Genomic DNA, 16,671 nt, shown 5'->3' with positions numbered 1-16,671 from the left:
AGCTCATTTACTCCAGTAAGGATGCCCCCAATAACAACAAAATGGCAGCTTTTAAGGTCCAGGTTTAAAAAAACAAACTTCCCCTTTAAGTACACATTTGAGCCATTTTAAACTATTATGATTCTGATTTGAATTTGGATTTGAGTGACTGTTTGTTATCACATATTGGATAAAGAGCCTACAAGTTAAGAAGCAGAGGTTTCTCTCTGACAACAGCAAAAGAAAGATAAGTGCTGCAAACCACCAGAAAACATATAAAGTGTGCTTTTGTCCATGTGTACAAAACTTATTGGTATCAAAATCCACGGTTAGAAATGGCAACATGGCAACATATCCCTGGCGTGCTGCTTTGTGTAAGCCAACATTCCAGTGACACGATGGGAACCACGAACAAGTAAGCACCAACCATGTATACCCGTGTTTTTTTTAACCCTAACTATGTATATTAATTCCAAATCCCAACCTTTTTATTTTAAAGGGATAGTTCGCCTCTTTTGACTGATATGAAGGGAGAGAGAAAATAGCGCCAAGCGATTGTGAGGTCTGACTTTTTCCTGGAAAACGATTTTGTGATGCAAATGTATTACTCTTTTGAACGCATATTGTTTTGAGAAGCAAAACACTTTATTTTTTAAACCCCAGCCAATTAGCCGGACTACCTTCATCAACGCCAAAACGAGGCTGGAACTCGGCTCACAGCACGCAGCAGGGGGTAAGAAAATGTTCATACATGATTGCTAATATTGGATGTCACACAGCTTCATGTCAAAAGAGGCGAACTATCCCTTTAACTTCTAACCCAAACCATTCACAAATGAGAGCGGAGAAAACAGTGTGTAAGATGGGTGTCGTACTTGGGTCACACCTGAATCCGTTTAATCTTATCTTTTTATTAGCATTTCGGCCAAATCTACAGTGTCAAACATCTGTATGATCATGTAGAGCGATGTTGCATGTGGATGTTTTGACATTTAGACATTTAGACAGTGAAAAACCTCAGGAAGACATAGTCATTGTACTATTTCGGGCCTTTATTGTAAAACGGTGGACAAACGTAGCTTTTGCTCGTTCCGTCATGAGATTGGGATGAGTTGGAATATTGTTGGTATTGGCTTTTCTAGTGTGGTTCATCAATAGCTTACAGTTTTGTTTTGGCATCGAAATAAAGATAGCATGTCTTCAATGTGTATATATCAGTGTATCAGCTGGCATTCAGCAAAAAACAGTCAATTTAATTCCTATGTAAGATATAAAAACTGGCAGTTTAAAGGACAATTTCGGTCGTTTACAACATCCAGCTGTATTGCCCAATCTACCCATGATTTAGCCATAGCAAAGACGCAAAAAAATGTCATCCGACCCTGACAGTGTTGCTTGCACGGAGATTTCGGACTGACAACATAGCCATGCAGGCATCAATTTATATTGTGTTTTAAACTCTATTTTTATACCTCTTCTACAGCTCCAAACAACATAACACTTACGTGGTAGTGAGTAGAGGGTCCCTAAAGCCAAACCGAAGTGTCCCGAGGTCTTCATGTGGTCGGATATAGAGTCCAGAATGAATTCAATCAAGCCAGTCCCTGCTCTCAATCAGAGCCTCTTCCGTCAACAGGAGGCTATCTCACGCGAGACATCACGTCACGTGACATTTCGAAATTCCAACCTGTTAGTAAGCTAGGCTTTGCTGTTGCATACAACTTCATTTCACTTTCGAAAGAAATACTGGACTATGTTTGTAAAAAGAACGGCAACGAAATTGTGACTTTCCAGAGCGAGTTACTCCACAATCGGCAATCAACTACGGACTCACGTGACGTGATGTCTCGCGTGAGATAGCCTCATGTTGACGGAAGAGCTCTGAATGAGAGCAGGTACTGGCTTGATTAAATTCATTCTGGACTCTATATCCGACCACATGAAGACCTCGGGACACTTCGGTTTGGCTTTAGGGACCCTCTACTCACTACCACGTAAGTGTTATGTTGTTTGGAGCTGTAGAAGAGGTATAAAAATAGCGTTTAAAACACAATATAAATTGATGCCCCCATGGCTATGTTGTCAGTCTGAAATCTCCGTGCAAGCAACACTGTCAGGGTCGGATGACATTTTTTTGCGTCTTTGCTATGGCTAAATCATGGGTAGATTGGGCAACACAGCTGGATGTTGTAAACGACCTAAATTGTCCTTTAAGTCGAACTGTGACTTGAATAGTGAGCAGGAAGAACATAGATAAAATGAGAGCAGACAGTGTGACAGATTCATACTGCTATACTGAACATGACAAGGGTGTTTCCAGGATAGACTGTTCTCACAGTTTGGGAGTGTCGGTGGGAGCCAGCGGCGCTCTGCCCCTTCGGAATCGAGGTGGTAAATTCCCGTCAGCATCACCTCCTGCAGAGGCAACATCGAACCCTGAGTTAGGACACAAGTGTTCTCACAGGAAGCTCAAAGTGTGTTCACAATGACAACTGATAACGTGAGAAACGAGCAGCAAGTCGATCGAACAGTTTGAGGAAGAACTGAGCCAAGGGAACATCTCCTGCCTCTTCTCAGCAAGTATTTACATTTTGGAATCTCCAGCTTATTAAAAACTGATTAAATTTGATCCATATCAGTCACAAACAGACCTGCAGACAGGCAGCAAACATTTAAAGTGGCGTAAACTCTTCAGAGGAAGCCTGTTAGTGTAAATGGAACACAGCTTTGATTGTGATTAATGTGGTTTTTGTGTATTAAGCAAATGTAGCATTTCCAGGTAATGGGGAAAATATCGACTACAGAGTGTGAGCAGGTACGAGCTGCAGCAGCACTGTGAGGAGTGCAGAAGGGAGAACATTCAGCCAAGAACCCCGATCAGCGTCTGCACTGAACATTTCACTGTTTTTAAAGTTTCATCTAACAGAAATGTATCGTGGAAGCCAAAAATATAACGTGCAACACAAAATAACCCCTCGTGCTGTTTTGGGTATCTACGCTTTTTGCTCTGTTAAACAGCTGAGTGGGTTTTGTTGCATGCAAACCACTTCTGTGCATGTTTGCAAAGAGTCCGAGACCACACGTGCAAACAGCTGAGTGTTGGTGCAACTCGGAGAAAAGAAGTTCCAGAGGACCAAAACCAGACTGTTGCTTTGTTTATTTATCATTTCTGACAATTTGCCAGTTATTTATTCTCAGAACAAGATGTGCCTCAATTATGAGGATAAAAGTGAACTTTAAAACACCAGCTTGATGTAGAGCAGACAGATTTATGAACATGAGCTGAAGTCGTGTTACTACAGCGGGACAGATTTGACCTGCTGCTTCACAGCTGTCCTGCAACCCAAGTCCAACACTGACCCCACTACCCTGCTGTGAAATGTGATCCCCCACCTGTGATTGGATGGGAGCTGCTGCTGGGCCGGCAGGACAGCGGGCGGGGTCGAAGGGGGGAGGGGGAACAGATGAGCGGATAGAAAGCCAAATGGTGGGCACGCTGGATTAATAGCGTGGCACTGAATTTTTTTGAACATCCCCTAAATTTACAAGCTCTAATCCTTGTCAGATAAGAACACAGCTGCTGTCCAGCCAACATCACGGCCACTCTGTGACCAATTGCAGTTCAGAAACCCCCCTCAGTTCATCACACACACACGGGAAACATACAGCTACACACTACGATGAACCCAAACTGTGTGTATTTACAGTTAAATTGTTTTCCACTGACTGATCTATCCCCCGAGAACCCATTTCACTCTGCTTCCCTCCCAAACACGACTAAGCTTTTATGCAGCATAGCAACTGCTAATGCAGAACAGCTGACATGGAGAGTATTTTAGTTTTAAAGTATGATTTGCAGTTGGATAATAATCCAGGCAACCATAAAGCTGAGGAGGCTCCACAGTGAAGAATCTTAGCCATCATTAAAAGTTCAACGCTGAGCTGCGAATCACTTTCTAAATCCATTAAGCAGTGGAATTATTCTAAAAATCAAAGTGGTTCTCCTTTAAAATGCAAATACCATGAGGTCCTCCAAAGACAAATGAAATTAGAGATAAAATACTACTACTAGTAGTACTACTACTGGCTCCTCATATCAGAGAGTATCATTCCAAGTCTAGACAATAGATTTTTATTCATTTTAACCAATCGAATATCTCTAGGAAAACTCTGGGCTTCAAATTAGTAGAGGAGCTATGATAGTTATAAAAGCTTGTCTACAGTTTCTACAATTAAAAATAAATCTCGTAATTTACGTGTAGTCATGTTTACTCATGGAAGAAGCACGTTAAAGGTAAAAAAAAAATCATAGTTAAAGGCAATGGTAAGCTAGCATTTTCTGTCGCTTTCTGTCTTTCAGTTCAATTTAGTTTTTCTATAAAGTGCAGATTTACACCGAGGGTCACCGTTACAGTTGTTTTTGTTTTTTTTATTAAACTCATTATGGATCCTGTCATGTTGAAGTTGAACTACGGTTACAGCTCCACTTGGCCTTAAATCGGACTGTCCCACCCTGTCCCATTATACATGTAAATCTAGGGAAAATCTAGTATGTGGCCCACTGCAACACTCTGGATTGTGTGACAGATTATTTAAGACTTCTCTTCTTCTGCTTTTAACTTTCTCTGTTGAGGATCATCATACATGTAATTTTGACCACTAGATAGTGTATTTTAACTTCTAAATATCATAAATGTCGCACTTAATTGCTGTCAAATTAATGGCGATAAATAGAAAAATAATTAAAAAGTTCATTTAAGAGACTGTATTTTCCATACATTTGTAAATTGATGTCTGTAAAAAAAATATTTATATGATTTGTTCTATAATGTTGGGATGTATTGCTCAGCCAGGTTAGTAAAAACTGTGCACTGCAAGCTTCCATGCACACACACCGCCCCCATGCGACTCTTTCCACCCAGGTGAGGTACTTACATGTAGCTTAAGTGGTGACCCAGTGTGTTAGCTCCAGCACCCTGCCTTTCTACCTCAAATAATCCCTCTCACTGCCATAATCCGTTAAGGAGCCTGTCATATCAGCAAAGTCCTCCAGGACCAGGCTGGTGGTGTCCTCACCAGAGGGCAGGTCCGCGTCCCAGGGCTGTTGGTAGAGGTCGTGCTCAGAGGCCTGGGGCACATCCGGGGCTGTCGTCTTTGGTCCCTGCAGGTGGGGTTGAAGGGGCTGAAACTGGCCCAGATCAGACATCTCGTAGGCCGGTGCTGGCTCCTTGCCTTGCTGGTTCTGTTCTTCAGATGGTTGCTCCTTGGGGAGGCCACCGTCACTGCCGCTGCCGCGGCCGCTGCCGCCCTCGCTGCCCTGCGAGGCAGGGGCCAAAACGTGGTAGAGGCTCGGCAGGCGGATGTCCAGCAGCACACCACTCTTTATAAAGAGCTTGTTGTTGAGGTTGTAGAGCTTTTCAGCAATGTCGTATCCCAGCATGACAGACAAGAGACGGGCAATGTAGCGCTCCTTTGAAATCAGCATGTAGAGGCGGCGGCGACGCCATGAGATGTAGCGGGAGTCTTCATCTGCTGTCAGAGTCACCTGGAGAGCATGAATCAACACTATAAATATGTCAAAGGTATTCCTTTGTTATATTTAACCATAGCAGAATAGAGCAAAGGTTTTTCTAAGTAGAAACCATTTTTCTTTTCCAGGTAACTTTGGCTATTTTATTCTAGCATAAAAACATTATCCCTTTATAAAGCACAGTGGTGGCAGTATCATGGTTTGGGGCAGTTTAGCTGGAACAATTATTTCTCAAATAAACCAACAACTTCTTCAGGAAAAAGTCTGAATATCTGTCTGTGAAGTGACTCAACAGAAAGAAAGTGATACTGCAATACAGATGAGACGAGGAGTTCTACCAAAGAATGGTTGAAGGGAATAACAATCATGTGTTAGACTTTAATCCAGAAGAAATCCGGTGGCAGGACACTAAAAGATTCAGAAACTTTTTGCCACATACAAACATGTCATATTGGGGGTAATTTTCATAAATATATAAGTACATGAGCCAGCGTGACATTTGAATGTTGTTTTAAGTCATATTCAGACACAAATATAGATACTTCTGAGTGATAATGAATTTTAAGGACCCGCCATGACAGACTTTTTCATTCTTTTCTGGCATAAATTATTAATTGATCGATCCAGGATATAAACAGCAAATTCTGGAAATAATTATTCATTACATCCAGTCAGTCTGATAACCAGCAAACCATCCCTGTTGAGCCAGAGCTCAACCTGAATATGGAGTTTAACTTTATCGCCACCCAATGAATTTCCTTTGTTAAGACATGACCAGAAGCTGCAACAACGTCTCCTTTGATGATACCTGGAACTTTCCCTCCTCGTTTGGTCTGAGAGACTCCCACTCAGGGGAGTCAAGGAACTGATGGCGGTGGATGAAGTGTAGAAACTGACCCTCCAAAGACACGCTGATCCTGTAAGTGAGAGTGAAGATACAAGGTGAAAAAGACACACCGGGAGAGATGCAGCCAGTTACCCCCAGAAGTCCATTAATTAGTTCAATTAAATCTAACTGACTCTAATTAAGGTGTCAGATGATCTCAGTATGTGCAGCATGCACCTATTGTGAAAGGCCCCAGAGTCTGCAACACCACTAAGAAATGAGCACAATAAAGACCAAGAAGTTCTTCAAACAGGAATTATTGTAAAATAATGCACTAAGTGTCCCTCAGAGCATGATTAAATCCACTTTTAGGAGATATAGTATAGAGCACTACAACAAACCTTCCTAGGAAGGGCAGGCCACCAAAACTCAAAGAAAAGGCAAGAAGAAGGTTAATCAAAGAGGAAATAAAGAGTCCAGAGTTAACCCTGAAGCAGCTGCAAAGCTCTGTCTGTCCACAGGAACAACTCCACAAATCTGGGCTTTTTTTAAGAGTTGCCCAACAACTCATTAAGACAAACTCTGCATGTGGCACAATCTCATTACCTCGAGAGCGCCAACACACGGTGAAGCACGGTGGTGGCAGCATGGTGCTGTGGGGATATGTGTTGCCAGCAGGGCCCGGGACATTTGGTCAGAGCTGAATGAAGGATGGCGCCAGAGAATTTAAACCGGGACTTTCAACACGACAGTGACATGTAACTATACTGCTAAAGCAACACTCCAAAGGCGTGAGAGGATTTATTTGGATGTGATTGAATGGCACTAAAGTCCAGAACTCATCAAATGACGAATCCGTGGTTGACTTAGAGACTGTAGAACACCAACCGAACCCATCCGCCTTAGAGCTGCAGCAGTTAACCCTTAAAGAGTCTCAGGAGATGGACTTGCAGCTGTAAGTGCTGCAGGGGATTATACAAAGTAATGATTTTTGATAGGCCTGGGCGAGTTAACTCGTTATTATCGCGTTAACTCGTTAATTATTTAAAGTTAAAATATGTTAAAAGTGTGCACTTTCATTCATATGGCAGCACATTTAAAATAAAACTAAATGCTAAAAGCTATACACTACTTTTGGATTCATTTTTGGATTTTGCATACAACTGCGATTAATCGTGATTAATCAGGGAAATCATGTGATTAATTAGATTAAAAATTTTAATCGTTGCCCAGCCCTAATTTTTTACTTTTGATAGCTCTGCACGCTCAACTTTTATATTATTTTGCTTTTTTCTTGTGTAACAATTCTAAATATTTTCCTAAATCAAAGTTAAGCATGATGCGTTGAATCCAATATTTTTGTAAATCAATGTGTTATTGTGGTGGACAAAGTATAATAAGCCTTTATTTAAACCCCGGGTGTTAATTCAAAGCTATTTTACTATGTGCTGTGATAATGACCCTGATTTCCTCTGGCAGAGTCACCTGCTACAAAGGTCACTGCACTGCTGGTACTTTCCTATCTGGCATGTATGTTATAAGACCAATTGTGCGTGTGAACACTCCCTACTTTAGTCTGAGGCATTGGAATCTGTTGTCCTCCACTGATTTCTGTCGAATCTCACTTTATAATGCTATTGAGGCTGAATGGGAGCAAATCCCTGAAGCCAGATTCTTAATCTGGTCAGAGGTTTTCCCAGAAGATTTGAGACTGTTACAGCATCAGATTATTGTTCATTGTTTTGAGATGAAATTCCAACAATCATAAGTTCAGTTCTGCCACCACTTCAGCTTTTGTTTGTTTCCAAATTTGGCTCGTCGACACCGTGGCCAACATTTAATTCAAGGTAAGATGAGCTGTCAGCTTCCACTTTCCTGTCACTGGTACAAAGATATCCCTTAACCAGCTGGCAGAGAGCACAGGGACTCTCACTGGTGAGTCACAGACAAAAATACTCTGTTTACAACATTTCTCAACTGTACGTTCCAGGCCCGCACGATCTAATGCAGCCCTGCTTTGAGGATGTTTAGATGGGGAGAACACATTTCCTGTGATGGTTATATGTTGCCAACAGCCTCAAAAAAATAGGAAACGTAGAGTCCAGTGTGATGAAAAGGTAGTTGTTTTACTATCCCTAAAAGAATGATTTAAAGCTGTGCATATAGGTGTATAATGAGAGCGCCCTCTTTAACATTTTAGCATCGTCCATTAGATGAAATCTAATGGACGATGTAAAAGGGAAATAACTTCTTTTATCATTCTCCCACGCCAAACAAGATGTTTGCATCATGACATGTTATTATGATAATGATATTATAACAGCACGCTGAGGAGGGAATACTGTAAAAGTATCAGTATTCAGTGCTACTTTTAAAAAGCTAAATGAGAAAGCAATGGTTTATAAATCATATAAATCTAAATATATATCATGAAAACTAACATAAGTTAGTGATATTTTGTGTTGAAACTGAGACATTTCTGAAAAGTACATGCTTATTTTAAGCTTTTTAACTCTAAGAATTACGATGGGGGCAACAAAAGAATACAAAAGTTATTTGAAAATCTACTGATGTCACATCAGGTCAGTAAAATGACTAAAAAGAGTATTTTAGTAGTGAAGAAGAGGAGGGGCTCTGAGAGACTGTGGGAACAAATAGTTCAGTATTTAAAGAATGATGTTTTTCAACATAAAAATCCAAAGCATTATGGGATGTCATCATCTGTGGTAGACGATATTTAATAAAAGATGCTGAGAATGGGGGTGAATCTCAGTATGGAGGGAACACAGGTAAAACCTGATGAACTGGACATTTAGTGGCTTGTAAAATCCACTGACACCGCCTTGTTTCCTCTGCCCGAGCTCATTTAAGATGGATTGAGGTGAGAAACTGTGCTGCAATTTGATCAGAATCACAAATTTGTTTTTTAGAAATAATGAAGCCTCCCAAATCTGTGTTGGCACCATTAATGCGAAGTGACGTATAAAGGTTCTGGAGCAACATTTCACACCATCCAGACTATTTTTTCCTCAGAGAAGGCTTTGCTTTTTCCATCAAGACAATGTACTGCACCACTAAGCCGTAGAAATTCCACATAAAGTTAATTTCGTGTCCCAGTCCAAACATTTTCAGAACTTTTTACTTAAACCACCAAGAAATCCAGTCATGTAAAAACAGTCTCTTGGAGAGACAACCCCACGAATGATTTTGTTTTCCAGAGTTGAAGGAAACATTTAGACATATTCAAATTTATTATGTGGATTTAAAGTCACAAATTTATCCTTTTGTTTCATTCTCGTGCTTCTAACTGGCAAAACTCTCAGCAACAGACAGCCCACAGGGACCATAATGAAGGTTTTTGCAGATGAAAGGCCAGTTATTTCCCACATGAACTTGCAGAAATCAAAATCAGAGCTTAAAGGAAGGTTAATATTACATTCTTTGAGGACCCATGAAGTTAATACCATCTGAGGTTCTGTGAAAGATTCTGTAAAATCTTGTTTTTCAATATAAAAGTACTTATTATTATTATTCAGAGTTTCCTGCGTTTACTTTAGTGTGCTGCCTGTATTCTACAGAAACAGAAGGGGTGGTCTGCATTTGGTTGCACAGATGTGTGGATGTAAGACACATGCACACACTCCCCACCTCCCAGACAGCAGAAAGGAGAGCTGGTCAATGGGCGTCTTGCCCTCCACAGCATACGTCTCTCCTGCTTTCAGCTCCACCACTTTGTTCTCAAAAGCTCTTGCAATCTCCTTGAACACCTGGACAGGCACGCCCAGCGGCAGGTAGACGGCCTGGTAGAGGGCGGACAGCTCCTCGCTGCGTATGCCTTCCTGGTGAAGCCGGAAGAGGAGGTGGCAGATCTGAAGCAGGCAGGCCAGTAGCAGGAGAAGGTTCCAGGTGAAGACATCGAGGCCGCACATGGTCAGCCAGCCCCACAGCGTGAGGCACAGGAAGGCGGGAGACAGGAAGCCGAAGATGAAGAGGCACCCGTAGGCTCCGCTGCCTCCCATGTAGCCCAGGACCAGGATGGTGTTGCCCAAATGGTAGATGGCTCCCTCCGTGTTGTTGCTCCAGCCATCGCAAAAAGGGGAAAAGATCAAGCTGTCCAACAGGGTCAAGTTTTCTGCGCTCATGTTCAAAACTCACAAAATAATAAGCTGGAAGGAGGCACAAAATAAAGCAAGAAACACCGATAAGGCCGGTGCTGTCCCTGTCCTGTCAACACCTACAACAAGATGATCTGTTGGAATTACAGCCGGTTGAAAAAACAAACAGCTGATGCTGAGTAAAACTGTAAATGTTTGTTCCCTTTGGCGTGCAGTGGAAAATTCTTCAATGTGAAAAAGTTCTCACGGCTCTGTTTGTTGCAGAAACACAGCTGGAATGGGTCTCCTCTTCTCCTCCTCTCATTATGCGTCCTTTCCTCTGGCTTCTCGCCCCGACTCTCCCTTCTGAGCCTTCCTGACGTCTTTCTTGCTTTGATTTTCTGTCCGTTTCTTTCACCCGCCGGCCTGCACTGAAGAGCCAACAGCTGGAGGAGAAGGCAGAAGGCAGAAGGGAGGGGGGGGGCGTTGATAGAGCCCTAGAAGGATAACCATGTTTGGAATTGAAACCCAAGGAAGAGAGAGTGGCAGATAGAAAGCAGGCCTGCTACTTAACATAACAGAAAGAGAGGGACAGGAAACGGGAGGGAGCAGCGGGGCTGTACAGCAAGAGACAACCACCCCCCCAAAAAAAGTGTCACACATTTAAAGTGAAGACTTTCTCACAGATTCCATGAGTGCAGGCCACTCAAGCGAGCGTGGCTCTGCTGGTGCATATTTAGAGACACAGAAATAAACAGCATGGCAGAGCAGGTCAGATTTCAGGTGTAAACACCACCATCGCTCCACATATCCGACTCTCAGGCTGGAAACTCTCCACTCAGGGACACGTCCATCACAATCTCTGGGCTGCTCTATAAGGCGATGTATTCTATTAAAGTTAAACATTTCAGTGTGTACTGAACTGGTTATACCACCTAAGGATTGTTTTCTACCTGCAGCTGTTTGTTTGCAGTTTATTCTTATTTAAAGGGGAAAAAAGGACTTAATGAGGCAGGTTACGTGGAACAAGGAGGCAAAGACACATTTACTTACACACCGTAATCCCTCCCGTGTCAATTTTAGTGACTCATGAAATATTTTTGGGCAAAAACAAAAGGCTTAAAAGTAACAAAAAGAAACTTTTGTTATAGACATTCATGTAGACACTGCACGGTATTGTAAATAAACTTCTGGACACCTATAACATGGCAAACTTAAGCCATTAATTACACACTAAAAAAACATCTATGCTGAATACATTAAGATTCTTTTAAACATTGAAGATATTTCACCTTATAGTGGAGAAAATAACGCATGCAGTGGCAAGATCTTTAAACATCTTAAATCATTTTCGGGGCAGCTTTAAAGTATTAAATGATGCATCCAAAAACAGAACAAAGTGCAGCTGCAAAACGTGTTTGCATGTGGAAGTCTGAGCGCTCACTCTAAACGGTCCATTTTCAGATATTTTCCTTACGTGATACTACAGAAACTTAGTGGTGAGCTGTATTATCTGAAAACTTTTGCAAAAGGTAATCCTAGACTAATTAAACCCTTATTACACAACTATCAGTCTGGGCTAATCTCTTCTCATGTAGTGCCCAACACTCATCATTGCATGTGTCCACAGGGGAGTGCACTTAATTCTTAAAACAAATTAAATCCCCTGAAATGTCCGTGATGTTTCCATTTAGTATCCTTTCAAACTTAAGACACATTGTTTGCGATTAAAAGTAGTTTAAACACCCCTTTTACATGTGAATGATTCTACTTTTAAACTGCATTTCAACACCTTCCTACACTGACGGTAAACTAGTTTGTTTACAACGTGATCGCTGTGGCCGTGCGAAAACAAGTGTCCACAATCAGGCACACTTCGGTGACACACTGTGGAGAAGGAATGCAGATATGCCAAGTATCGACTTTGCAGGGTCAGGAGTTATTTTTAAGCATAAGTGCATACCAGGAGCAGCAACTGGCCAGCAACCGCTTCCACGGGGAGAGGAGCCACAATACGAAATCCTTAAGAGGAATACATGACTAATAACCTTGAGGAAAGTGAGCAGAGTGGCTTATTGCATAGGACCTTTATTTCCAGACATCCTTTAATATATATTCACACATCAGATTTGTCAGACTTTAAAAAAAAAAAAAAGAAGAAGAAGAAGAAAGAAATGACACTTTTTCATAAATCCAGAGTTGAAGTGCTCCATTATCACGTTTCCCTTGCAGCGGAGGTATAAATAAGAGGTGAAAAAGGAATATGCTGGGTCATCTTCCACTCTCAGCAACGCACTGCAGGAGAGATCAAAAATGCACAAGGACACAGTTTGAGTGCATCACTTCGTAGAGCTACATGTTCTGCAGATTACATTTTGATGAGACCTACATTTGAGCCAAAGTTGTTTTCAAACTTCAACACACAGGAAAACAAAGTCCAGGGCTGGTATTTAACAGAAGTCACACATTTGACCAACAAAATCAAGTTCAAATGGCAACATACTTGCAAATTCATGTTTCTTTCAGCCTTGTGAAAAATATTTCTCCTGCACAAGTTAACATTAAAGCAATATCAGGCCTGTTAAACAGCCCCGGGCTCGTTTCATCTGTAGCCATGCAGCACACGGGACAACTCCTCCGCCCACATCCCATCTCTGCCCCTTCATAAATCAGGTTTGATCTCCTGCTGCAGCATGAAATGAGCAATAGCCAAGGCAACTGACCCAGCAAAAGAACAACTTTCATTGCCAACCTTATAAAAACTTTGAGAACTACAGTAAAGCTGGGCATTTTCATGGGTCACAGAAAGGGCAGGTGCCCCCATTAACACACCAGACTGATTCAATTCAAGCTGGTTTTAGTCTGTCAGGGCATATCTGGCTGCAGCTCGTCAGCCAAGTGAGTAATGACTGCATGCAACTTTAAGCTTCCTGTTTCTAGTCCTTTTAAAAAGCTACGTGCTAAAAGGGCATATTAACAACACATCTTTTTTTAAAGGGGATGTAACACCCCGAGGGGATAAAAACTCAGGAAACGTTAGATTCAATTAGCAGCTAAAAGGAAGCGATGATGGGTTTTGTGCATCAGAAGCAACAAACATTACATTTTTTATTTAAAAAAAAAAAAAAAAAGGAGTGCAGCTGGTTGGAGTGACTGGTAAATGAAACTAAATGTGTGAGCTTCCAAGTTTCGTAGTAACTAGAAAAGGAAGTTAAGCTTCAAGCGAATGACTCATCAACACAGACTCACCATAAATGCAAGCGACTGCATCCTGTTTGCAGTATTTCTCCCCCAGAAAAAGAGAACTTTACCAAAGGCTCTGAAGCTTATCAAATAAAAGCATCTTTAAAAGGTGGAACAGTTTTTATTTGATACTCACCACACAATCACACACGCATAGTACAAGTAGTTAAATCTTGAATCCAAGTGCCCTCATGCAATCTTTGTGTGCCTCGATTAAGTCTCCGCAGCTTTCCTCGCCCTTTTCAATGATGCTGGTGGGGCGAAACAAAAATAAGGTCAGGGATCTTGCCCACTTGCAACAAGGAAACCATTTCAGCCTCTTTAGCCAGGTACTTACCAAGCATCTCTGACTTTCTTGGTCTCTGGACAAGCACAGCATGGCTTCAGGGGCTTTTTCTCCTCTGTGCTCGCTGCAATAGCAGGAGTCTCGACACTGGCAGCAGACAGAGATGACATCTTCAAGCTAAAAAAAAAAAAAACACAGAAATGAGAGAATTACTTCCTTTACCAGCAACCTTCACTTCAACATTCACTACAGATCAGTTGACATATCTATCTTCCTTTCTACATACAAGGCAAAATAGGATAAGCTGGCATTCAGAAGTCAACTGAACACATTTCTTCTGAAAGGAAAATGCCAGTCCCACGTACATTTTCCTTTATTTCAATTAGACAAATGTTTTGGACTTCAAGGTCACAACTGAAAACGGCACTGAAATGCTAATCAGACCACAATCTCTGGCGATGATTGCCCAATTATTCTCATATAACTGCAGTACCGCAGTCAAGTGTGCCAGTTCCTCTTCCTGCAGGGGATCAGTTAATTAGAGCCACAATCATCCACCCAATTACAGTTTATGTCAGGCTGAACTGCAGGTCCTGGTAAAAAAAAAATAAAAAACTGATTTAGCAAAAGGCCAAATCTCTGGTGGTTCCAGCTCATTAAGTCTTCCTGATCCTCTTCTGATAATTATTCTGACACTGTGATAAGAGCTAAACTGACAGGCTGACCAACAATAAGATTCACTATGGTGTCATCACACTGTTAAGTTAAAGCAAAATATATGATGTCCACTCAAGAAAAACCATGTGAATTTAACCCTTCATCTTCATTATTAAAAGACATTATCTAAACGAGACATGAGGCGTTTGCGTAATCTACATTTCAGGTTAACTGGTCCACAAACATCTGAAAACCGAGTCCTCGAAAAATAAACCAAACATGTCATTTGGATCTTGAAGATAATAATAAACCGATCACATTTTAGGCGACATCTGCAGCTTTACTTCCTTGCTTTTGACTCATTCAGAGAAGGGCGCTGAAGTGATGTAACTGATGCAGAGATGTAATCATTAGAGGTAATAAAACATTAAATACACAAGCCAGGGATTACACAAAAGTATCTAATATTAACAAGCATTTTGAAGGGTCTAATTTAAGTCAGGAAACAAGCCGTCTTGTAATTTTTCGCAATGTTGTGGTTTTAAGCCTTAGCTAACCATGTTGCACAACACTTACATAAAGTTAGCTAACACTAGCTAACAATGCTGGCAAAAGTAGGACCACAAAAACATACACAGGAATGCTCGAAGTGGCGCCATGACAGACAAACGCTTCAGTTCAATATACAAAACAAGTAAAGCAACATTTAAGTTAAAAACGCGGCGATAGTACGTTGTGTAACGCTAACTTACTTGTATGAAGACTACTCGTTAGCTGAAGATTCACCTTCAAAATGAAACCACCACGCGGAGAACAATGTCACGTGTTCAACTTTCTACCCACATGACTACAAATATTAACTGAGGCTTCTGGGAAATGTAGTACAAAAGGCGGGAAGACTACAGAGAGGCGATACGCGAGGAGAAAACAGAGTAAGCTGGATATTTATTGAGGTTTAAATAAATATTGATCATCATGTAAGTAAAAAAAATTTGAATAAATGCTCCTCCCCATGGCAAAACTAATGCCTGATTTTCATTCTGTTTATTCACTTTTTAAATATTTTTTGGGTGAAATGTTTGACATTTGACAGTCTGTTTACTATATTTTTTCTCAGCTGAAGCATAGACAATGAGGTCCTCGAATAAATGCTCAATTTATGAATTATGCAATTTACTTGAAAGCATGTAACATCATGCAGAGAAAAGAGAAAGACGGGCTTTCCATGAAGAACAATCTTTACATTATCTAAATTATGCAAATCTGTTTTACATTGTTGTCGTTTTCTAAACAAAGCCATACACACTGAATAAATGAAAAACAATGTTTTTAAATTGTTTGCTTTATTCCTACACCGTTAAATGTCCTGGCTGCATCTATGAAGACGTGAATAAAAAGCATGCCTGGTGGGGGTTCACTAGTCTTCCTGCCAGAGTGGATCTTGCATCATGGAGACTGCATCGCTTCCGTTTTCTTTTCTAATTAAATAAATCTCACCTAAAGGCAGGTGAACTCTGTTTTGTTCTGATAATCACAAAGGTGCATTAGCTGAAAATTTGGGACACCAGACACAGCATTCTTATTTTCACACCACACAGTCAATACAGTTATGTAAGACACTGCTGCCTCCCGACAGGACGCTCAGTAAACAACAGTGGCCTGGGAGCTTTGGCATATGAAAAATGTTCAATTCATGTTCTACAACAATACAGGTATTTGTGCATTCCCGTTGGGTCTACAGTGCGTCAGTACAGCAAAGCCGTGCGTAAGCAGAAGCACTGAGTCCCTAACTCTCCTTTGAGAACCAGCTGTGTGCCAGATAACTGAGCATATTGCTCACTTGCTTATAACTGTGTGATATATCTGCATCACCCATTGAAACACGCTGTGCTGCTCTCTTCGCTGCTACTATCACATCTGTAGCTCTGAATGAATGTGAGTGGGACTGAAATGTCCATTATTTCACGCTCAGTTTGCTTTGAAGTCGTGTTGTTTTTGTCTCTCCTGCAGAACACTGCCTCCTCGAGGGGGGAGAGGTGCAGAGCATGTCCTGGCC

General features: G+C 41.3%; 2 protein-coding genes across 3 annotated transcripts; both read right to left on the bottom strand.

The window, feature by feature from the left end:
• Window positions 1-1,010: 1,010 nt before the first annotated feature.
• Window positions 1,011-10,945, bottom strand: popdc2 (popeye domain cAMP effector 2). 2 transcript variants are annotated; one of them, XM_075480075.1, is made up of 4 exons: window positions 9,984-10,939; window positions 6,318-6,426; window positions 5,056-5,524; window positions 1,011-2,394 (listed from the first exon to the last, which is right to left on the bottom strand). In XM_075480075.1, exons 1-4 carry the CDS (start codon window positions 10,475-10,477, stop codon window positions 2,312-2,314), a joined length of 1,155 nt encoding a protein of 384 aa, XP_075336190.1. In that variant the 5' UTR covers window positions 10,478-10,939; the 3' UTR covers window positions 1,011-2,311. The 2 variants fall into 2 exon arrangements, with proteins under 2 accessions (XP_075336190.1, XP_075336189.1); XM_075480074.1 differs by having other exon boundaries at window positions 2,304-2,394; window positions 4,915-5,524; window positions 9,984-10,945.
• A 1,556-nt stretch (window positions 10,946-12,501) lies between these two features.
• cox17 (cytochrome c oxidase copper chaperone COX17) lies at window positions 12,502-15,458 on the bottom strand. Its single transcript, XM_075480076.1, has 4 exons — window positions 15,368-15,458; window positions 14,010-14,135; window positions 13,809-13,923; window positions 12,502-12,724 (listed from the first exon to the last, which is right to left on the bottom strand). The coding sequence occupies exons 2-3, from the start codon at window positions 14,126-14,128 to the stop codon at window positions 13,839-13,841; spliced, it is 204 nt and encodes a 67-aa protein (XP_075336191.1). The 5' UTR covers window positions 14,129-14,135; window positions 15,368-15,458; the 3' UTR covers window positions 12,502-12,724; window positions 13,809-13,838.
• Between the last annotated feature and the right edge of the window lie 1,213 nt (window positions 15,459-16,671).

The sequence above is a fragment of the Odontesthes bonariensis genome, chromosome 12 (assembly GCF_027942865.1).
Source record: "Odontesthes bonariensis isolate fOdoBon6 chromosome 12, fOdoBon6.hap1, whole genome shotgun sequence".
Classification (NCBI taxonomy): domain Eukaryota; kingdom Metazoa; phylum Chordata; class Actinopteri; order Atheriniformes; family Atherinopsidae; genus Odontesthes; species Odontesthes bonariensis.
Note: the sequence above shows the minus strand (reverse complement) of the source record. Positions and strands in the feature narration are given on the sequence as shown.